The sequence below is a fragment of the Balaenoptera physalus genome (genome assembly GCF_965194825.1).
Source record: "Balaenoptera physalus genome assembly, chromosome: 2".
Lineage (NCBI taxonomy): Eukaryota > Metazoa > Chordata > Mammalia > Artiodactyla > Balaenopteridae > Balaenoptera > Balaenoptera physalus.
In genome coordinates this window covers 104,639,495-104,664,595 of record NC_138883.1, presented here as the reverse complement: position 1 = coordinate 104,664,595, position 25,101 = coordinate 104,639,495, and the positions used below count along the sequence as shown (strand labels likewise).

The window sequence follows — 25,101 nt, the reverse complement described above, 5'->3', positions numbered from 1 at the left end:
TGGCTAACTTGGTTGGAAAATCTGGAATATACTGGAAGGATATAGGGGAGAAGTGCACACAATCAACAGGGTAGCTGGGGATCCAGACTGAGAAAAAGACACGAAAGGTATTTCTGGGACTTCCCTGGCGGTCCAGTGGTTAAGACTTCGCCTTCCAATGCAGGGGGTATGGGTTTGATCCCTGGTTGGGGAGCTAAGATCCCACATTACTCATGGCCAAAAAACCACAACATAAAATAGAAGCAATATTGTAACAAATTCAATAAAGACTTTGAAATTGGTCCACATCAAAAAAAAAAAAAAAAGAAAAGAAATGAAAAGAAAAGGTATTTCCTAGGGTCCAGGCAGCAGGAACCACTGCCCAGCAACCTACAGGTACAGCTGCAGGGATGGCACTCCTGTCATTGGAAAACTCTGCACAGATTTCAAGCTCCAAAGGGAAATAAAATTGCTATGACCCAAAGAAATTGGAATGGATGCCATCAGTCACCAAAGCAACAAAGATCCACGACATCCCCTTATAACAAACACATGGTCCTTTCCTTTAAACATCAAAAGAAGGATAGACCAGAAATTTTAGAACCCTGAAGACAAATGTACTTCAATTAGAGTACAACTCTGAGTAAATCTCTGTCCTTAGTAAAGTGTATGTGGTAATCTGAAAGGACAGTGAAAATTGTTAATCATGTGGTACACTAGTACCTCACTTAGGTATAAGCTGAGTGAGAATCATCAAAAAAGGAAATCAGGGGCTTCCCTGGTGGTGCAGTGGTTGAGAACCTGCCTGCCAATGCAGGGGACACGGGTTCGAGCCCTGGTCTGGGAAGATCCCACACGCCACGGAGCAACTAGGCCCGTGAGCCACAATTGCTGAGCCTGCGCGTCTGGAGCCTGTGCTCCGCAACAAGAGAGGCCGCAATAGTGAGAGGCCCGCGCACTGCAATGAAGAGTGGCCCCCACTTGCCACAACTAGAGAAAGCCCTAGCACAGAAACGAAGACCCAACACAGCCATAAATAAATAAATAAAATTTTAAAAAAAAAAGGGAAATCAACTATGCAAACAGTAGCCATAAAAGAGCCAGAATAGTTACATTAATATCAGACAAAATAGACTTTAAGACAAGAAATATTACTAGAGATAAAGAGAGACATCTTATAATGACAGAAGAACCACTACCTCAGGAAAATATACACATTATAAATGTATACACACGTAACAACAAAGCCCCAAAATACATGAAGTGAAACTGACAGAACTGAAAGGAGCAATAGACAATTCAACAATAAAAACTGAACATTTCAATAACTGCAAAAAAGTCTCGATAAATTTAAAAAGATTAAACATATACAAAGTATGTTATCTGCCCATGTGAAATTAGAGATTCACAACAGAAATAAATTTGGGGAAACCCCAAACATTTGGAAATTAAATAACACACTTCTAAGTAACACATGCATCAAAAAAAGAAATCAAAAGGGAAACTTTATAATATTTTGAACTGAATGAAAACAAAAACACAACATACCAAAACTCATGGAAGCAGCCAAAGCAGTGCTTAGAGGACACATTATGGCTTTAAACACCATTATCAGAAAAGAAAGATCTCAAACCAATTCCCTAAGTTTCCATGTTAAGAAACTAGAAAAAGAAAAACAAACTAAACTAAAGCAAGCACAGAAAAAGGAAACAATATAGAGTTGAAAGCAATGAAATATAAAACAAAAAAACAAATAGGAAAAGATAATAAAACCAAGAATTGATTCTTTGAAACAATCGAAGACTCAATATTAAGACAGAAATTCTCCCCAAACTGATCTCATTCAAAGCAGTCTCTGTCAAAATCTCAGCAGGCTTTTTATAGAAACTGACGAGCTAATCCTAAAGTCTATATGAAAATGCAAAGGACCTAGAATAGCTGAAACAATTTTGAAAAAAAGAGCAAAGTTGGAGGACTTATACTACTACAAAATGATTTGAAATCATGATTTCTCTAAAGCTAGAAATTAAGGCAATGTGGTATTAGCATAGGAAAGCCATAAAGATCAAAGGAATTCAGAAATTAACCCTTAAATTTTATGATCCATTCTTTTTTAACAAAGGGACAAATGGGAAAATGATAAATATTTTTCATATGATATTCAAAGAAAATCTTAGATCTTTAATCTCACTTCATACATGAAAATTAACTCAAAATGGATCATAGACCTAAAGGTAAAAACTAAAATAATTTGAAGTAAACAGAGCAGAAAAGCCTTGTGACCTTGGGTTAAGCAAACAGTTCTTAAGACACAACACCAAAAATATAAACCATAAAAAACCCTGATAAGCTGGACTTCATTAAAATTTGTAAAATTTGTGCTTCAAAAGACACCATTGGAAGAATGAAAATACAAGCCATAGAATGGGAGAAAATATTTTGCAAATCACATATCTGATAAGGGACCTGTATTTAGACTATATAAAGAAAATTTACAACTCAATAACAAGACAAATAACCTAATTTAAAAATGGATTCTGGGACTTTCCTGGTGGCACAGAGGTTAAGAATCCGCCTGCTAATGCAGGGGACACGGGTTCGAGCCCTGGTCCGGGAAGATTCCACATGCCGTGGAGCAACTAAGCCCGTGCGCCACAACTACTGAGCCTGCGCTCTAGAGCCCGTGAGCCACAACTACTGAAGCCCGTGCACCTAGAGCCCGTGCTCTGCAACAAGAGAAGCCACCGCAATGAGAAGCCCGCGCACCGCAACGAAGAGTATCCCCCGCTCGCCACAACTAGAGAAAGCCTGCGCCCAGCAACGAAGACCCAACGCAGCCAAAACTAAATAAATAAATTTATAAAAAATAAATAAATTAATAAATTTTTTTAAAAAATGGATTCTGACACATGCTACAACATGGATAAATCTTGAAAACATTACGCTAAGTGAAATGACCCAGACACAAAAAGGACAAATACTGTGTGATTGCACTTATGTGATATACCTAGAATAGGGAAATTCATAGAGACAGAAAGTAGAACAGAGGTCACCTGGGGCTGAGGTGAGAGTGGAATGGAGAATTACTGTTTATTGGGAACAGAGTTTCTGTTTGGGATAATCAAAAAGTTTTGAAAACCGATAGTGGTGATGGTTGCATCCAACACTGTGAATGTAATTAATGTCAATGAACTGCACACTTTAAAATGGTTAAAGTGATAAATATCTTATACACAATAAAAAAATAATTTTTAAAAATGGGCAGAAGACTCGAGTAGACACTTCACCAAAGAAGACACACAAATGACTGATAAGGACATGAAAAAGTGCTCAACATCATTAGTCATTAGGGAAATGCAAATTAATAGTGCAATGAAATACCACTACACATCCACTATAAGGACTATAATCAAAAAGACAGATAATAGCAAGCGTTGGTGAGGATGTGGAGAAACTGGAACCCTCACACATTGCTGGTAGGATTGTAAAATGGTATAGCCACTTTGGAAAATTGTTTGGCTATGTTTTAAAAAGTTAAACATAAGCTTACCGCAAGACTCAGCAAGTCCACGCCTAGCAATTTACCCAAGAGAAATGAAAATATATCTCCACACAAAGACGTGTACACATGTTCACAGCAGCTTCATTCACAACAGCTAAAAACTGGAAGCAACCCAAATGTCCATCAGCTAATAAATGGATAAAAGGAATGCTGCATAGCCATACAATAGGATACTACTGGGACATAAATATAAATGAAATATTGATACATGCCAGAACATGGCTTTACCTCAAAAAGATTACGCTAAGTGAAAGAAGCCAGATGCAAAAGACTTCAGGTTGTAAGATTCCATTTATATAAAATGTTCAGAAAAGACAAATTATTTATAGAGACAGAAAGCAGATTAGTGGTTGCCTGGGTCTGGGGTGGAAGGAGGGATTATCGGCAAACAGGCTTATATAAATTTGAGGAGTGATTGAAAGGTTTTACAACTGAACTGTGTTGATGGTTGCACAATTCTATTAATTTGCTACAAATCACTGAATTGTATACTTACAATGGGTGGATTTTTGTGGCTTTTAAGTTATACCTCAATAAAGCTGTTAAAATAAATAAATACAAATCTGACATTGAAAAAAAATGAGTTTTGATTTCAGGAAGCATAACTTAAAAAAAAATGAGTCTTGATTTCAGGAAGCATAACTAAAATACAATATCCAGGGAATTCCCTGGTGGTCCAGTGGTTAGGACTCCACGCTTTCACTGCGGAGGAAGCGGGTTCAGTCCCTGGATGGGGAACTAACATCCCACAAGCTGCGTGGCACAGCCAAAAAAAAAAAAAAAAGATACAATCTCCGTGATGTGAAATAAAGATTTTCCTTAATCTAGCCATATATCTTTTATTCATACATTTTCAAACTACACATGTAGGATACTGACATTATTCAGTGACGTTAGCCCAGGCCCTAAATGATCTTAAGCTTTCTGAATTAAATTCTGTGGTCCCTGTGACTGCTCAGTAAAAAGCAGTACATTTACAAACTCTAAAAATAGACAATATTGGCTTTTTATTGGGTTCACTTTAGAGAAAAATAAAGCAATAAAAGGGAGTCTGAGAAGCAATTCACATCCCTAGATTGTCTGAGTAATAAACTGTATTATATATAATCATTATGACCCAGAAACATTTAATCTGAAGCAGCAAAGGCCAACCTAGTAATTGATTTAATAGCTGTCTTCAGCTACATGAAGGGTATTACAGGGAAACTATATGACTGGTTCTCCTCTCTTTCCCTTGAGAGCCAAACAAAACAAAAGTGATTTAGTGATCAGCAAGGTACACTGAGATTAAACACAAATAACACTGACAGTAACTGCTATCAAATACTGGAATACATTTAATATATTTGTTCAAGCTGTTTCCTTGGCAATCCTTAAGACTAGACAAGACAGACAGCTTTGGTCTTAACACAGTACTGCTTGGGAGGCAGGCATTAGACATGGAACAGGTCTGTGGAAAGGAATGCAGCCCACCTGACTTCCACACGCCTTACCTCGATATCCCGATTCAGTTGCTTCACTATGGCAGTTATGTTTCTGATGTGCTCCTCCAAGAAAAGCCTGGCCAAGCGGTCGCCTCCCCCTTTGTTTTGCATTTTCTGCAAGCTGTTGACGATGTCGTCTTTGATCCTGAAGGCATGCTCCACGAGGGCGGCCGTGGTTTTCTCGTGGCAGAGGATCCTGTCTTCCAGTTGCTCCACTAGGCTTACAGATGAGTAGGGTGCCATGGTCAGGGACTGGCTGTGTCGGGGCATCGTTCTAACTCGCCTACGGAAGGGAGTCCCACGTTACTAGGGTTGTCAATTGGGAAAAAGTCATTTTTAAAGCCAGATTCAAGACTTCCCAGAAAAGGAGAGGCAAATTATCCATCCCTACAAGCTAAATGGGATTTGAGGCGGGGTTTCTACCCCCAGAGAGTTTTCTTGGTGAGCCAGGCAGCAACTTTAAACAATGGTCCCCAGAGAGTTAAGTGTGCAGGTAGCAGGCTCCATGACCTCCCAAAGCAAGAGGCTGGAGGATCAAAGCTTATTAACAAAATTGCTGGACCTGCTCTTCTCCTCCCTCCCTCTAAAGCAGTGGCTACAAACTCAAATGCCTACAAGGGTCAGGCAGGGGACATAAATGAGTGAAGCACACCACAGAGAAAACACTAGGGAGTGGTGGGGACTTTGGAGAACTGACAGGGCATTCCTCAACTAAAGGGAGCCACAATTCTGCTCCACCCATGAGTGACCATCTGGGAATGCAGATCCATTTTTCCAGATCATGTGATATTTCAAGAAGAGGCAGGAAATGTAGGCTTGTATGTGAAGTCACCTGATTTTTTAAAATGTTAACAATTCATTAAAAAAGTATTTAAGATGATCCAGGCCAAACAATGTACTTTTATGAGCCAATTTTGGCCTATGGACACCCCACTTCTGATTTAAAAGGGTTAGCAGGGACTTCCCTGGTGGTGCAGTGGTTAAGAATCCACCTGCCAATGCAGGGGACACAGGTTTGAGCCCTGGTCTGGGAAGATCCCACATGCCACGGAGCAACTAAGCCTGTGCGCCGCAACTACTGAGCCTGCTCTCTAAAGCCCACGAGCCACAACTACTGAGCCTGCGTGCCACAGCTACTGAAGCCCGCGTGCCTAGAGCCCGTGCTCCACAACAAGAGAAGCCACCGCAATGAGAAACCCACGCACTGCAACGAAGAGTAGCCCCCGCTCGCCGCAACTAGAGAAAGCCTGTGCGCAGCAACAAAGACCCAACACAGCCAAAAATAAATAAATAAATAAATAAATTTATTTATTTTTAAAAATAATAATAAAAATAAATAAAAGGGTTAGCAGAGGGACTTCCCTGGTGGTGCAGTGGTTAAGACTCTGCGCTCCAAATGCAGGGGGCCCAAGTTCAATCCCTGGTCAGGGAACTCAATCCCACATGCATGCTGCAACTAAGTTTGTGTGCCGCAACTAAGGAGCCCACCTGCCGCAACTAAGACCCAGCACAACCAAACAAATAAATATTTTTTTAAATAAATAAATAAAAGGGTTAGCAGGGGCATCAGCCCCCAAACCTCCAGAGGTACATTTCACTGTTGACCAGAAGTGCAACTGTACTGAAGGGCTACTGTGAAATCTCCACCTGTCAGGGTCACTGAATAGTCCACAGTATCCTATAAGTCAGAAGCCAGAGAGGGGACACAACAGTACTACTCTTGCCCTCGAAAAAAGTCACTGTTGGATAATGTAACAGCCACAAGGATTCTTTTATAATGATCACACCCACTAGCAGCCCTCATGGAATTGGTGGAAAGAAAAAGTATACCTTAGATGCATATTTTCCATATATTATACCTTTCCTCGGTGACAAGAGAAGGAAATACAGGGCTCCGTTGGGCCATTTTCTTTTTAATAATTCACATCTGTTGAAAAAATAAGCATTAAATTAATTAACGGTTTATATCTAGAACTTAAATGACCTCTAAAGCTTATTATTAATTTACTAAGGGGATCAAAAATTATGCTGTCATGCTGATCAATTATATTATTAAATACCTTATATCTTATATACAATAGAAACAGAAGATGTCTCTAAATAAGGAGAAAAGAATCAAACATCAAAATGCTTCTGCTAGATAGATCAACAAGGACTGTCAAATGGAGTTTCCTTAAGTTTTCTCACCCCATATCTGCATCTCAAGCTTGAGAAACCACTTTTAAAGAAACAACATAGTTTCTTCAATAGGCTTAGTCAGTCCTGTACTTCTCCACAAGAATGTACAGGAAACTACATTAGGAAATTTGATCTCAGCAAATTTAGTAAATTCCGTAGCAAATTAAGAGCATTATTTAAAAATTAATCTTAATAAAACAATGCATGATCAATGGGATCTGATTTGGGGGAACTTATCTATCCACTAAGAGAATGAGAATGATACTCTTCATTAAAACCTTAAAACTGAAAGCAATTATACTCCAATACAGACATTTAAAAAATAAAAAATAAAAAAATAAAACCTTGAAACTGTATTATAAGATATAATCATTCATCTTACATCAGGCATATATAAGGAAGAGTTGGTCATCACAATGCATTAGAAATCTGAACAAAATTGGATGGTTTTAAAAATATCTCATTACTGGAGATTGGTTCAAGATGGCGGAGTAGAAGGACGTGCGCTCACTCCCTCTTGCGAGAGCACAGGAATCACAACTAACTGCTGAACAATCATTGACAGGAAGACACTGGAACTCACCAAAAAAGATACCCCACATCCAAAGACAAAGGAGAAGCTTCAGTGAGACAGTAGGAGGGGCGCAATCACAATAAAATCAAATCCCATAACCACTGGGTGGGTGACTCACGAACTGGAGAACACTTATACCACAGAAGTCCACCCACTGGAGTGAAGGTTCTCAGCCCCACGTCAGGCTTCCCAACCTGGGGGTCCGGCAACGGGAGGAGGAATTACCAGAGAATCAGACTTTGAAGGCTACTGGGATTTGATTGCAGGGCTTTGACAGGACAGGGGGAAACAGACTCCACTCTTGAAGGTCACACACGAAGTAGTGTGCGCAACAGGACCCAGGGGGAAGGAGCAGTGACCCCATAGGAGACTGAACCAGACCTACCTGCTAGTGTTGGAGGGTCTCCTGCAGAGGCGGGGGGCGGCTGTGGCTCACCGCGGGGACAAGGACACTGGCAGCAGAAGTTCTGGGAAGTACTCCTTGGCGTGAGCCCTCCTGGAGTCCGCCATTAGCCCCACCAAAGAGCCTGCAGGCTCCAGTGCTGGGTCGCCTCAGGCCAAACAACCAACAGGGAGGGAACTCAGCCCCACCCATCAGCAGTCAAGCAGATTAAAGTTTTACTGATCTCTGCCCACCAGAGCAACACCCAGCTCTACCCACCACCAGTCCCTCCCATCAGGAAGCTTGCACAGGCCTCTTAGACAGCCTCATCCACCAGAGGGCAGACAGAAGAAGCAAGAAGAACTACAGTCCTGCAGCCTGTGGAAAGAAAACCACATTCACAGAACGACAGACAAAATGAAAAGGCAGAGGACTATGTACCAGATGAAGGAGCAAGATAAAACCCCAGAAAAACAGCTAAATGAAGTGGAGATAGGCGACCTACCAGAAAAAGAATTCAGAATAATGACAGTGAAGATGATCCAGGACCTCGGAAAAAGAATGGAGGCAAAGATCGAGAAGATGCAAGAAATGTTTAACAAAGACCGAGAAGAATTAAAGAACAAACAAGAGATTAACAATACAATAACTGAAATGAAAAACACAGTAGAAGGAATCAACAGCAGAATAACTGAGGCAGAAGAACAGATAAGTGGCCTGGAAGACAGAATGACAGAATTCATTGCCGCAGAACAGAATAAGAAAAAAGAATGAAAAGAAATGAAGACACCAACATTCGCATTATAGGGGTGCCAGAAGGAGAAGAGAGAGAGAAAGGACCCGAGAAAATATTTGAAGAGATTATAGTCGAAAACTTCCCTAACATGGGAAAGGAAATAGCCACCCAAGTCGAGGAAGCACAGAGAGTCCCAGGCAGGATAAACCCAAGGAGAAACATGCTGAGACACATAGTAATCAAATTGACAAAAACTAAAGACAAAGAAAAATTATTAAAAGCACCAAGGGAAAAACGACAAATAACATACAAGGGAACTCCAATAAGGTTAACAGCTGATTTCTCAGCAGAAACTCTATAAGCCAGAAGGGAGTGGCATGATATACTTAAAGTGATGAAAGGGAAGAACATATAACCAAGATTACTCTAACCGGCAAGGATGTCATTCAGATTCAGCAGAGAAATCAAAAGCTTTACAGACTAGCAAAAGCTAAGAGAATTCAGCACCACCAAACCAGCTCTACAACAAACGCTAAAGGAACTTCTCTAAGTGGGAAACATAAGAGAAGAAACGGACCTACAAAAACAAACCCAAAGGGCATCCCTGGTGGCGCAGTGGTTGAGAGTCTGCCTGCTAATGCAGGGGACACGGGTTCGAGCCCTGGTCTGGGAAGATCCCACATGCCGCAGAGCAACTAGGCCCGTGAGCCACAACTACTGAGCCTGCGCATCTGGAGCCTGCGCCCCACAACAAGAGAGGCCACAATAGTGAGAGGCCTGCGCACCACGATGAAGAGTGGCCCCCCCTTGCCACAACTAGAGAAAGCCCTCACACAGAAACGAAGACCCAACACAGCCAAAAATAAAAATAAATAAAACAAATGTGGGGTTTAAAATGTTCTGATTAAAAAAAAAAAAAAAAGTTGGCTGTTTATTTAAAAAAAAAAATTAAAAAAAAAAAACAAACCCAAAACAATTAAGAAAATAGTAATAGGAACATACATATCGATAACTGCCTTAAATGTGAATGGATTAAATGCTCCAACCAAAAGACACAGGCTTGCTCAATCGATACAGAAACAAGACCCATATATATGCTGTCTACAAGAGACCCACTTCAGACCTAGGGACACATACAGACTGAAAGTGAGGGGATGGAAAAAGATATTCGATGAAAATGGAAATCAAAAGAAAGCTGGAGTAGCAATACTCATATCAGATAAAGTAGACTTTAAAATAAAGAATGTTACAAGAAACAAAGAAGGACACTACATAATGATCAAGGGATCAATCCAAGGAGAAAATATAACAATTATAAATATATATGCACCCAACATAGGAGCACCTCAATACATAAGGCAAATGCTAACAGCTATAAAAGAAGAAATTGACAGTAACACAATAATAGTGGGGGACGTTAACACCTCACTTACACCAATGGACAGATCATCCAAACAGAAAATTAATAAGGAAACACAAGCTGTAAATGACACAATAAACCAGATACATTTAATTGACATTTATAGGACATTCCATCCAAAAACAGCAGATTACACTTTCTTCTCAAGTGCACACAGAACATTCTCCAGGACAGATCACATCTTGGGTCACAAATCAAGCCTTGGTAAATTTAAGAAAATTGAAATCATACCAATGATCTCCTTGATTTGATTGAAATCATATCAATCATATCTTTTCTGACCACAATGCAATGAGATTAGAAATAAATTACAGGGAAAAAATGTAAGAAACACAAACACATGGAGGCTAAACAATACTTTACTAAATAACCAAGAGATCACTGAAGAAATCAAAGAGGAAATAAAAAAATACCTAGAGACAAATGACAATGAAAACACGACGATCCAAAACTGATGGGATTCAGCGAAAGCAGTTCTAAGAGAGAAGTTTGTAGCAATACAACCCTACCTCAAGAAACAAGAAAAATCTCAAATAAACAATCTAACGTTACACCTAAAGGAACTAGAGAAAGAAGAACAAACAAAACCCAAAGTTAGTAGAGGGAAAGAAATCATAAAGATCAAGAGCAGAAATAAATGAAATAGAAACAAAGAAAACAATAGCAAAGACCAGTAAAACTAAAAGCTGGTTCTTTGAGAAGATAAACAAAATTGATAAACCTTTAGTCAGACTCATCAAGAAAAAGAGGGAGAGGACTCAAATCAATAAAATTAGAAATGAAAAAAGAGAAGTTACAACGGACACCGCAGAAACACAAAGCATCAAAAGAGACTACTACAAGCAATTCTATGCCAATAAAATGGACAACCTGGAAGAAATGGACAAATTCTTAGAAAGGTATAACCTTCCAAGACTGAACCAGGAAGAAATAGAAAATATGAACAGACCAATCACAAACAATGAAATTGAAATTGTGATTAAAAATCGTCCAACAAACAGAAGTCCAGGACCAGACAGCTTCACAGGTGAATTCTATCAAACATTTAGAGAAGCGCTAACGCCCATCCTTCTCAAACTCTTCCCAAAAACTGCAGAGGAAGGAATAATCCCAAACTCATTCTACAAGGCCACCATCACCCTGATACCAAAACCAGACAAAGGTACTACAAAAAAAGAAAATTACAGACCAGTATCACCGAGGAATACAGACGCAAAAATCCTCAACAAAATACTAGCAAACAGAATCCAACAACACATTTAAAGGATCATACACCATGACCAAGTGGGATTTATCCCAGGGATGCAAGGATCCTTCAATATATGCAAATCAATCAAAGTGGTACACCATATTAACAAACTGAAGGATAAAAACCATATGGTCATCTCAATAGATGCAGAAAAAACTTTTGACAAAATTCAACACCCATTTATGATAAAAACTCTCCAGAAAGTGGGCATAGAGGGAACCTACCTCAACATAATAAAGGTCACAGATGACAAACCCACAGGAAACATCATTCTCAATGGTGAAAAACTGAAAGCATTTCCTCTAAGATCAGGAATGAGACAAGGATGTCCACTCTCACCACTATTATTCAACATAGTTTTGGAAGTCCTAGCCATGGCAATCAGAGAAGAAAAAGAAATAAAAGGAATCCAAATCAGAAAAGAAGAAGTAAAACTGTCACTGTTTGCAGATGACATGATACTATACATAGAGAATCCTAAAGATGCCACCAGAAAACTACTAGAGTTAATCAATGAATTTGGTAAAGTTGCAGGATACAAAATTAATGCACAGAAATCTCTTGCATCCCTATACACTAACAATGAAAGATCAGAAAGAGAAATTAAGGAAACAATCCCATTCACCACTGCAACAAAAAGAATAAAATACCTAGGAATAAACATAACTAAGGAGGTAAAAGACCTGTACTCAGAAAACCATAAGACACTGATGAAAGAAATCAAAGATGACACAAAACAGATGGAAAGAAATACCATGTTCTTGGATTGCAAGAATCAATATTGTAAAAATGACTATACTACCCAAAGCAATCTTCAGATTCAATGCAATCCCTATCAAATTACCAACGGCATTTTTTACAGAACTAGAACAAAAAATCATAAAATTTGTATGGAGACACAAAAGACCCCGAATAGCCAAAGCAATCTTGAGAGAAAAAAACAGAGTTGGACGAATCAGACTCCCTGACTTCAGACTATACTACAAAGCTACAGTAATCAATGCAATATGGTACTGGCACAAAAACAGAAATATAGATCAATGGAACAGTATAGAAAGCCCAGAGACAAACCCATGCACCTATGGTGAACTAATCTATGACAAAGGAGGCAAGGATATACAATGGAGAAAAGACAGTCTCTTCAATAAGTGGTGCTGGGGAAACTGGACAGCTACATGTAAAAGAATGAAATTAGAACAGTCCCTAACACCATAACAAAAATAAACTCAAAATGGATTAAAATCTAAATGTAAGACGGGACACTATAAAATTCTCAGAGGAAAACATAGGAAGAACAGTCTTTGACATAAATCACAGCAAGATCTTTTTTGACCCACCTGCTAGAATAATGGAAATAAAAACAAAAATAAACAAATGGGACCTAATGAAACTTAAAAGCTTTTGCACAGCAATGGAAACCATAAACAAAAGGAAAAGACAACCCTCAGAATGGGAGAAAATATTTGCAAACGAATCAATGGACAAAGGATTATCTCCAAAATATATAAACAGCTCATGCAGCTCAATATTAAAAAAACAAACAACCCAATCCAAAAATGGGCAGAAGACCTAAACAGACATTTCTCCAAAGAAGACATACAGATGGCCAAGAGGCACATGAAAAGTCGCTCAACATCACTAATTATCAGAGAAATGCAAATCAAAACTACAATGAGATATCACCTCACACCGGTTAGAATGGGCATCATCAGAAAATCTACAAACAACAAATGCTGGAGAGGGTGTGGAGAAAAGGGAACCCTCTTGCATTGTTGGTGGGAATGTAATTGATACAGCCACTATGGAGAACAGTATGGAAGTTCCTTAAAAAACTAAAAATAGAATTACCATATGACCCAGCAATCCCACTACTGGGCATATACCCAGAGAAAGCCATAATTCAAAAAGACACATGCACCCCAACATTCACTGCAGCACTATTTACAATAGCCAGGTCATGGAAGCAGCCTTAATGCCCATCAACAGACGAATGGATAAAGAAGATGTGGTACATATATACAATGGAATATTACTCAGCCATAAAAAGAATGAAATTGGGTCATTTGTAGAGACGTGGATGGACCAAGAGACTGTCACACAGAGTGAAGTAAGTCAGAAAGAGAAAAACAAATACCATATATTTAACGCATATATGTGGAATCTAGAAAAATGGTACAGATGAACCAATTTACAAGGCATAAATTGAGACACAGATGTAGAGAAGAAACGTACGGACACCAAGGAGGGAAAACGGGGGGTTGGGGGGTGGGATGAACTGGGAGACTGGGATTGACATATATACACTAATATGTATAAAATAGATAACTAATAAGAACCTGCTATATAAAAAATAAATAAAATAAAATTCAAAAAAAATTTCATTACTTAGGTTTCTCAATACTGTTGTTAATTGCCTTAAAACAATGCCTAGTAACTGTAATCTGATTCAGTAATTAGTTCTCATTTAGATGTTGGATGAAAAAAGCATTTCTGATTGAAACCATTGTTTTGCCATCATCTATCCAGTATGTTATTTTTAGAGTTTCAAAATGTGAACATTTGACTTTTCTAGACAAAGAATTTTGAATTTAAACAAAATGCATTTAAGAAAAAAATTGATTCAGGCCAAACAAGCTACAATGCCAAAGGAGTTCTTCAATATTAAAGATAATAATTTTTGCCATTTAGACTACAAAAATTAAGCCAGTGTGAAAGACGTTAATATTTAGAATCACACAATCTTTACAATTTTAAAGTTGTAAAATACCTTAGCTGAAGTATTAATCTATAGAATAACCCAACCTGAGAGACATTTGGCATCTATTATGTAGACAACCTAAACAGGTAAGATAAAAATCCCCTCCCTCAAGGGCTTCACAGCCTACAGAGAAAGGTAGACACCCCAACCAACCAGGAAACACTGGGATAACTGGCTAACTAATCATATGAACAGAAACGCATGGGGAGAAAACACTAACTCAAAAAGTTATATTCACCCTTATGTCCACTGCAGCATTATTTAAAATAGCCAAAATATGGACACTACCTAAGTGTGATGAATAGATAATGTGAGATATACACACACATACACACACACGCACACACATATACATACACGCATGCACAGTGGAATACTATTCAGCCAGAAAAAAGAATAAAATCTTGTCATTGTATGATCTTACTTTAAATCTTAAAAAACAAAACAAACACACAAAAACCCCACCAAACTTATAGATACAGAAAACGGAATGATGGTTGCCAGAGCCAGGCACTGGGAAGTACGCAAAATGGGTGAAGGGGGTCAAAGGAACAGACTTGCAGCTATAAAATAGATAAGCCATAGGAATGTAATGTCAGCATGATGACTACGGTTAATAATACTGTATTGCATATTTGAAAGATCCTAAGAAAGTAAATCTTAAAAGTTCTCATCATACACACAAAAGATTTTGTAACTATGTGTGCTGACCAATATGACAACCAGACTTATTGTGGTGATCATTTTGTAATATATACAAATATAGAGCCGTTATGTTGTATACCTGAGACTAATATAAAGCTATATGTCAATTATACTTCAATGTAAAAAAAAAAAATTTTAACATTAAAAAAAAAAAAAACATGGGGAGGAAAAAGGGAGAGGGCTTTGTTTTTTTCCTGGGTAGCAACTAGCTCAGGGAAGAACTGATGAGAATGAGTAGGAGTTCCCAAAGTAGAGAACAGAGAGGTTGTGCCATACTTTCTCTCTGCCACACTCCGGGATTACCTCTACTTCCTTTACTCTCAACACACCCCAGCCTAACCCCTTCTTCAGCCTCTTCCTTGGCCACTCCGTACCAGAGCCCACTTAACTCTAACCTTTCCCATAGCCACCCCACCTACCACTGTCCTTCAGCATGTCATGCACGTTGCTGCCATCATACCTTTGCCTGTGTGCTCTATCAGAAATGCCCTTCCCATCTCTGCCTGCCGAGAAAACTCGTACTAATCCTGTAAGGCCCCACCAGCCCTTCAATTCAATAAAATGGCTCCCTCGTGTGTATCCTTTAGCTCTTTATTCTGTGTGTTTTATACTACTTACTATGTCCTATTATTTTTAGCTGTTTAATAGTCTGTCTCCCCTACTAACTTATACGCTCCTTCAGGGCATGTTTCAAATCTTAACGGACACAGAGCTGACCTACGAGAATCCACACAATGAGAGCATGATTAGCGTTCCAGTATCAGAAATTGCAGCAATAAAGGCACTAGGGAATACGGTTTAGTTAAAAGTGTAGTTCTCTACTGAGACCGAATCCCAAACATTAGCCACTCAATATAATACCTGGGAATGAATGGAGACCTTTGCAATGCCTTTTTCTGAAAGTCATTTCATCCACCTGGAATTATCCTGCCTGAGCTACAGAAGCCCAGCTTCATCCCCTTTCTGAAAAAGGAGTCTACCCACCACTCATTGTCTGAGATTGCTTTTCAATAACACACCTCCCTGTGACAAACCAAGCACTATGCACTCTCTGTGAGAGAAAATGCCATTCACATGGCATGAGTCCACAACACACACTGAGGTCTGTTCAGAATTGGTGCCCTTTTCATGAGCGTGGCAGGCAAGTGTTTATCTGTTAGGTCTCTTGGTTGGTTAGTATCATGATTCTTTGCCAGAACAAAGGGATCTATATTCTTAATGAATAAGGATTAAAAATAAATGTCACTGGATTAAGTGACTTCTCAAAAATTGTTTTCAGATCTTCCCATTAATTCTGGCTCCCTTGCCTGAGGTCATCAGCTCTTGCACGTTTATAAATCTCATCTCTAGCACCACAAGTGGGTCTGCAACACTATCAGGCAGGTCTGGGTCGTACACTGTTTTGATTGTGCCGTATTTTGCTGTTATAATATCAATCTCCAGTTTATGAGTTTCAAAACTTGGGGAAATCAGGGGAAGGGGCAGGTAGGTAAAGCAAAGACAGAAGAATTGAAAGAAATAAGAGAAAGTAAAATTACAGTGCCCCAAATATACAATAGATCAACAGAATTTGGAGGTTAAAAGAAGAGTAAAGGGAAATGCTATTATCTAAACCAAGACATTTACTTGTGATGATAAGGATTCTGAGATATTCTCAGATACATATATAGTTTTTAATGACAAAAGGAAACATGAATCCCAATAAATTGTTCTATTTTTGTAAGTAAGATGACACTGGGTAGAAATACCTACATATCATTTTAACGTAAAATGATACGTGAACTTAACAAATTAAAATGACAATATTTACGGAAACATTAAAATTTAGTTTTTCAGTTTACTATTACGATACAGCACTGATGTGTTCTGCTGAGTGTCAGAATTAAAAAAATATGCAGAGCATTTATGAATTAAGTGGTTGTAATGTGGTGGTGGGGAAAAAAAAAAAGCTGATTTCCTTATAGTTAAAAATAGAGTGAAAGGAGAGAGGGCGGAGAACAGTGGAAGGCGTGTCTAGGAAGACAGATGGGCGTGCTCCTTAACTGATCTCTGAGGCCAGGCTCAGGCTTGGACTCTGTCCTGGGGCAGCAAGGACTGATCAGGGATGGGAAACTCCAGGGCAGTGACCAGCCAGCGGCGAGAGCATCTCAGAACAGGGGAGGGGTTGCAGTGGCCGATGCTGGACCAGGAATCCCTCCTGGGAGGGACAGGATGGGGCCCAGGAGAGAAGAGGGGCTGAGGGTCCCCTCAGAGCCTCTTTACTCCTTTCTCTCCATTGCTATTCAGCTCCTCTCCCTCCCCTCTCACTGCCTCCTCTCATTTGATTTTCTTTCTCTTTTCCTCCCACTCACCCCTCTCCATTCATCTTCCTTTGCTCTTTCCCTCTTCTTAACTTTCTCTTTCCACAGTCCATTTTCCTTCCCTCTATCATCTCTCCTTTCCCTCCTTTGCTCTCTCCCTTTCCACAGCTACAGTCCAACATACTTTTCCATCATGGAAGACATGGGTGGTGGGGTCAGGAAGGTCCTTATTTGAAGCCTGGCTTCCCCGGTAACTATGATCCTAGTGGGCTTGTCGGGTTGGGGACCACAGAACTAATAGCTGCTCCCTCTTTGGAGTGTCGACCCCATGTCAGGCACTCATGCAGCATGTCTGTGGGCATTAACGGGATTCATCCTCACAATCATTCGTGAAGGGTCTGATCTTATCACCTCCATTTAACCAGAGGAAACAGAGACCTAGAAATGTTCAGCAACTGGCCCGATGTCACAGGAAGGAAGAGAGCAGGGATCTGAGCCTAGGGCCCCGGGCTTTTCATCAGTAGGCACCACCCATAGAGAGGTGGTGGGGTGTCCAGAACAGAGTCTGGCCTCGGGGCACTGGATATGCTTCCAAAAAGGGCTGATCCTTTCTCTTCCCTGCTTAATGTCCTTTCATCACACCTGACAGAAAATATATCTGTTTTTTAAAGTAAAACTTTATATAAAAGGTTCAGCAAATACAGTATTCATTTGTTTAAAGCCCTATTATATTGTTTATTGTGGTGGGTTAGTGGGGAAATCATTAGGTACTTGCTATCACCCTTTCATTTGGCCAAAGCTGTTCCTCCGGCACCAATGTCTGCTGAGGTTACAGCTGGACTGAAGCCATGCTACTGTCACTTGTGTTTTTGAAACCAGAGCACATACATGAAAAAAACAATTTGCGGGAATTCCCCGGCGGTCCAGTGGTTAGGACTCTGCACTCTCACTGCCGAGGGCCCGAGTTTGATCCCTGGTCACAGAACTAAGGCCCCACAAGCCTCGCAGCACAAGCCACACACAAACACACACACACACACAAACACAAATTGCAACACACATACTTTGTATGAAGAAATTTGGAACATTTTAAAAAACACCTTTCCTTAAACTGAAAAATGCTTTTTGTGCTTAATAAAGTAATATAATTTAAAAATTTAGGCTCTACATAAAGGTATGAAGAATAAATTGAAAATCACCACTCAAGAGAGTGCTGATATTTACATCAATTTACCTTGTTTTAAGATCTCTCTTCAGGATACATATAATTTTCCTTTATGAAAAGAAATGAAATCCTACTCTATACTATGTGTACCCTGCATTTCCTATATGACACTATATCCTGAACATCTTTCTGTCAATAGAAAAAGATACATATCACAATTTTTAATGCCTGCATAATATTCCATTAAATGGACCTATCATACTCGTTAGGCAGTCCCTGACTGTTGGATATCTACACTGAAATACTATTTATAATCTAGGTTTAGTTCAACTTTTTGGTCTCTTATTTTCCTTTTCTTTCCTTTGTTCTACAAAATGACACAGGTAGTATAAAAAGTCAGTGGGGCAGATTGCAAGCTACTTTCAAAACTGAAGTTAAGGTGAGACACTGACAAGGAAACCTAAAGAGTCCAGAAGGGATGAAATCAGCAGATCTGTAAGAACAACCCAAGGTACTGCCAATACTCCCAACGGAAACAAGGCAAACAGTCATCACACCTGTGCTTACTGGCTCACTGTCAGTCTTTGGCTCTATACTGTGAGCTCCATGAGGGGCTGTACTGTCCACAGCTCAATCCCAAGCACCTGGCACAAGGCTGATCAATAAGTGTTTGCTGGATGAACGAATCTCAAGGATAGATGACTACAATGAAGTCATTTCAAAATGCTGAATTTAATCAATTGAATTATATTCCAACTAGAGAATTAATGGGCAACCAGAAAGGGAGATGGGACACACAGCATGTCTAGTAAAAGCAGAGTATATGGAGAGGCAAAATTGATCAGTGTTTCCAAGAACCTAAGAAACTGGGGTAGCAGGAAGAACCCTGTTATGGAGAGGGATGCATGAAGCTGTCCGGGCTCAGTGACACTGGCCACTAAGATGATCCTCTCACTCCTCTTGCCTGAGCCCGCACTCACCAAGCACATCATTCAGCTTCCCATGTGGATGTGCATAAAAGGAGAAAACACAGGAATCAGCAAACTCGAGCCCCAGGCTAACTGCCAGCTTCTCTTCTCATCATGAATTAATACTCTGACGTGGCACCTCCGATGAGAACCGGACTTGGGTAAGTCAGTCTTCTGAAATCTGAAGGTCTCTGACTGCCCTAACGGTGCTGAACATTTAAACCATGACACTGAAACATGGTACCTATTGTGAAGGCTAGATTCCTGCATAAGTGGCCCCCATGCTCCTCACCTCCGGGAATTCATACCTGTGTAAACCCCTCCCCTGAGTGTGGTGGGACCTGGGACTTGCTCCTAACCAACAGAATACAGCAGAGACCAGCCAAGTGGCAGTCACCTGGACCCCGTCGGTAGGTGCAGTCAGCTGGGATTCTGACACCAAATTATATAGGGTATACTTCTGGTTACTGGGAAAAGAATATTTATTTCATAATCTAACTTTTAAGTCATTTTAATAGATATAGATTAATCTATTAATAGATTTAATAGATATCTAAATGGTTGTGTTAGAAAAATCTCAAAAGGATATTGTAGAAGGACTTCCCTGGTGGCACAGGGGTTAAGAATCTGCCTGCCAATGCAGGGCACACGGGTTCGAGCCCTGGTCCGGGAAGATCCCACATGCCGCAGAGCAATGAAGCCTGTGCGCCACAACTACTGAGCCTGCGCTCTAGAGCCCGCGAGCCACAACTACTGAGCCCATGTGCCACAATTACTGAAGCCCGCACGCCTAGAGCCTGTGCTCCGCGACAAGAGAAGCCACCACAACGAGAAGCCCGCACAATGCAATGAAGAGTAGCCCCTGCTCACCGCAATTAGAAAAAGCCCGCACGCAGCAACAAAGACCCAACGCAGCCAAAAATAAATAAAATTTAAAAATAAAAAGTTTTTTTAAAAGGATATTATAGAAAGAATAAGAACTTTAACAGTTTTTTTCCTAACATTGGCTCTGTTCTGGCCAGTGGAAGCAAATTATAAAATAAATCTAATTTGCTGCAAGATATAAAAACACAAGAGATACCAATTTATCCCATCAGATTGGCAGACTGAGTATGGACAGGAACACATGTGGGACAATGGGAACACCAGGCGGGAATGTGAATCAGTACCACCACTTTGGAAAGTAATCTTCAATATCTAGTAAAGCTGAAGATGCAAAAACCTCATGACCCAATAATTCCACTGCTAACAAATACCCAAAAAGCTTCTCACACATGTCCACAGGAGACTTTTAGAAGAGTACTTAAGGCAGCACTGTTTTCTAAGAGCAAAAAAGTGGGCAGAGAGGGAGTACTGAACACCCATCATTAGGCAAATGGATGGATAAACTGTGATATATTCATGCAGTGAAAGAACAAACAGTTGTGGAAATAACTGGATTAGAATTACAAGTCCCAACACGAATGACTCTCACAAATACATTAAGTAAAAAAGCAAGCTGGGGGCTTCCCTGGTGGCGCAGTGGTTGAGAATCTGCCTGCCAATGCAGGGGACACGGGTTCGAGCCCTGGTCTGGGAGGATCCCACATGCCACGGAGCAACTAGGCCCATGAGCCACAACTACTGAGCCTGCGCGTCTGGAGCCTGTGCTCCGCAACAAGAGAGGCCGCGATAGTGAGAGGCCCACGCACCGCGATGAAGAGTGGCCCCCACTTGCCACAACTAGAGAAAGCCCTCGCACAGAAACGAAGACCCAACACAGCAAAAATAAATAAATTAATTAATTAATTAAAATCACATGGAAGCTAGCAAACAAAAAAAAATTTAAAAAAAGCAAGCTGAAGAAGGGTATGGACACTATGATGACATTTTCACAAAAGTTTAAAATATGCCAAATAATATGCCAAATCTATAACATCTAAAGACGAATGTAGAAATGACAAACACCAAATCAACATCATATTCATCTCTGAGTGGGAGACAGAGGACTACAGGGGGCTTCAGCTAAATGCATAGTTTTACTTCTTCAATTTATTTTTCATTATATCATCAAAAAAGAAAGAAAATTACTTCTTCCTGCCCTCACTTAAAAAAACCCAAATCTGCAAAGACCATGAGCTTGAAGGGAGTCAAACTGTTAGTCCCTCAGGACATGCACAGAACTCAGTCTTGCCCTGTACATTCTGGGGACCACCAAATTAGAATTACAGGGCAACAGTAACTAATCTCCATCAAATCTCTACCCTTCAAGCCTTTTTCCATACTGAATATGCGATCTTATCTAGATGTCAACATTTTCTATAAATGGTTATTGGTTAAATGTCCAAGAATAAAAGAGTAGTTAATTAAAACATGGCACATCCACTCAAAAGGATATCAATAGCTCTTTAAAATAATGGTTACAAAGAGTATGAAGTAACATAGAAAATATTTACTAGCTATAATGTTACTTTTTTTTTTTTTAAGAACAAGATTTGAAACTGGATTTTCAGTACTATAAAGACCCGTAACCAGGGCCTGGGAACAGAGCTTTGCCCTGTGGCACAATTTAGGTGGTGCAAACATTTTATGAGCTTAGAGGACCCTTCAAATTTTTAAGTTCTACCCCTGCCATCTTCCTCTCCAAGGTGGGGAGCTTGCCCGACCCTGGGCCAGCAGCGATGGATGAGTTACCCAGGACAAGCCCCTCCGTGTGCATAGGCCACCCTCACCTGCCTTCATCCTTCTCCCATCTGACCACCAGGGGCCCCTCTCTGCAGGAACGCATGCTCCCTTGACTTGTGGCTACCTTCAATGCTACTTCCCTACCCAACCCCGGCGTCAAATCGCTAAAATTGTTCTATAGTGTGAAGAGCCAGTATCTGCGTAAATGATGTGTTTTCAGTAGTAAGAGGAGGAAGAGGGCTGTGCAACTGAGGCCAGGGATGACTAATTCAAAAGCCAAAGCATTGATACAAGGTCAAAGAAGGACCACTGGTAATAGCAGGAACTTTCCATAAATTAATAACAGGGCTCAGACTGGGGGAGTGCCTCCGAATTATGTATGAAGAAAATGAAACAGCATAAATAAACACACCCTGTCTCCTTCTTAAGAGGCAGTTCCCCTCTCCCTATATCTGGCCGGAATTTTGGAGAAGGGATAAGCCATCTTTAGGAGGCAGGAGATAGACGGGCCCCTGGGCCAGACAGCTGGTGTCTGTCAAGTGGAGTAAAACTGAAGCTTTGTTCTCACCCAGACACTCCAAGGACAAAGCTAGTGGCAGAAGCTGAGTTCTGCTAAAGTAAAGAGATAAGGTGCCCACTCCTGAGGTCAAGGAAAACTTCCCTGTCTGCACATGCGCAGGAAGGCGCCTTGGGGGTCAAAAAGGGAGGGGGTGTCACCCCATCATAAGTGTGGAATGCACCCACAGGCCTCTGCGGAGGGATCCATCTTAGCAAAAAGTTGCGCACACATCTTGTGGGGGGGGGGGGGGTCCTAGGACCAGTCAGGTGTGAAAAAAGAAACGAGATAATTGGCCAAATGTAAACAAAGACCCGGAAGGGCTGTCCCCTGTAAGTGATTTAAATCCCCTCTTCACTGCGCTCCATTCAGGACTCCCACATTCCTCTCCAGGTGTGTATTTCTGCCTGGCTTCTCACTTCCCGCGCTCCTCATTAGAGAGGACCTCTGTACCCTTTCTCTCTGGGTGTGTATTTCTCCCTTGCTTCTGTCTTAAATAAACAACCTGCTTCTCTGTGTGCTCTCCCATACGTTGTGCTGTTGTCTTTAATAATAAACTTTGTACCTGTTTTTACAGTTTTTGCCTCCTTTAAACATTCTTGCTTTCAAACGGGGGAAAGAGCTAGGGCCAATCTGCTTCTAGCCTCTAGCCTTAGAGGCTGTGTAAGGCCTTATAACCTCCCTTCCTTAGGAAACTTACCCAGATTTCCCTCAGATCCACCTCATAACCATAATGCCATCTACATCCCAAAGTATGGGCATCTTTACACCAAAACGTCCCTCTCTGGACGCATTAGGTCAATAGCACATTACCCCAGCAACCCAGAAATCCCTCAGCCATCCTGGAGAGAGTGTGGCATGGGTTCCTGTACTAGAAGTACTATTATAATAATATTTTTTTAAACAGTGGAAAGAAATAAATCAAAACAATAGCCCTGGGTACATTTCTATTCTACTTTTCCTTCTTTCCAAAATGCTTCAATGAGTATGCTCTTTTCAAGACAAAAATTTAAATGAAAACTTCTCACATAGAAGAATGAACCGATGAGAAAAGACACACAAACAAACAGAAAATGCAGAAATTGCCCATTTCTAGCTATCAAAACCAAAGAGACACGACTGATTCTGGGTGTAAAAGACTCAATGGTTCAGTTAAAGTAAGTTTGCTGTTAAGTTTTGTTTTACCGTGGTTAAACACATATAACATAAAAGTGACCACCTTAAACATTTTTAAGTTTAGAGTATAGTATTAACTACATGCACCTGGTGGTACAACAGATCTCTAGAACTTTTTCATCTTCCAAAACTGAAACTCTGTATCGACTGAACAACTCCCAGTTTGCTAATTTGTACCCATTCCCTGTGGGCACATAATGAGGCTTGAGCCCAGGACCCTCGTTAAAGCCCCCGTGGAGCCCTGGATTGCCCTTATATCAGGCCCGGGGCTGCCAACAGCGGGAGCCACAAGCACAGCATTCCAAACAGCTTCGGCTCCAGGGAGAGTGTGAGTCCTTCCCCCACCCCGCCACCAACAGGGTCCCAAGGCAGATATTTCCAATCGCTTTTGTGGAAATGGCCTTCAATCCACCTTGCAACACTTGTGTCCTTTCCGCTCCACACTAGTGCATTCACCAGGGGAATTCTGTTGATGGTAGAAAGGTGAAGGGTGGCTGTATTTCTAACCCGTAAGAAAACGAACTTCAAAATGTTCAAACCATTTACAGTGGCCTTGCAGTCAGGGCAGGGGCTGCTGCATAACTGATGGGATCCTGTAAATCTGCAACATACGTGTGGCCTCCGAGAGGTCCAGATGGATTCACGAGTGGGCTGAAATCATCGGGACCCCTGGAACCCAAGGAGCGGCCACCGATGTTGCTCTAATCCACTCTGCACAGCTTGGAACGATGCTAACATTTTTAGGAGAATCCCTGCAAAAACAGATTGGTTTCTGTTCCCATCTATTAATAACAGCTATTTTGAAATGCTATTTAAATCTTCTATTGTTAATTTGAACTTTTCGTGGGTTCTGTCTCCCCAGCTGAGCTGTGGTGGGGCAGCAGGGACTACACACCACATGGATCTGTAACCCCCCTGAGACGGGCGCGGTGCCCCTTCACAGATGCTCGTAAACATTGGTTCATTTGCTTGTTCTACTTTGGTAAGGCCCATCATTTTAATTAGTGAGTGGCGCTGCCCAAATGACATATCGCTTGCTGACTCAAGGTGCCTTCCAGCCGTGAGCTCTGCTTCAGGCTGCCCTGCAGTGAGCACGGGCGCTCACCCATGCCCGCACCCACACCAGAAGTGTGTTCGTATTACCTTTAGGGTGTTTTATTATGATCCACAGCTATATTTGGCAACTTTTCTTTCTAGCATTAGAGAAGACACATTACCAAATGTTAAAAAAGGAATCTGCCGAAT

The 25,101-nt window shown here is 40.7% G+C and overlaps 1 protein-coding gene across 7 annotated transcripts in view; it reads right to left on the bottom strand.

The window, feature by feature from the left end:
* Positions 1 to 25,101, bottom strand: part of FAM81A (family with sequence similarity 81 member A) — a 124,472-nt gene that overhangs the window by 46,119 nt on the left and 53,252 nt on the right. For 3 of the 7 annotated variants that reach the window (XM_082447709.1, XM_082447710.1, XM_082447707.1), the window contains exons 2-3: positions 6,885 to 6,952; positions 5,035 to 5,308 (exon numbers count right to left, since the gene is read on the bottom strand). In XM_082447709.1, the coding sequence (XP_082303835.1) occupies positions 5,035 to 5,308; positions 6,885 to 6,931 (321 nt within the window). In that variant the 5' untranslated portion in view covers positions 6,932 to 6,952. Of the gene's footprint in view, positions 1 to 5,034; positions 5,309 to 6,855; positions 6,953 to 7,585; positions 7,604 to 8,162; positions 8,329 to 25,101 lie in introns of those variants that run through there. The other 4 variants (XM_082447713.1, XM_082447711.1, XM_082447708.1 and 1 more) reach the window with 3 other exon arrangements.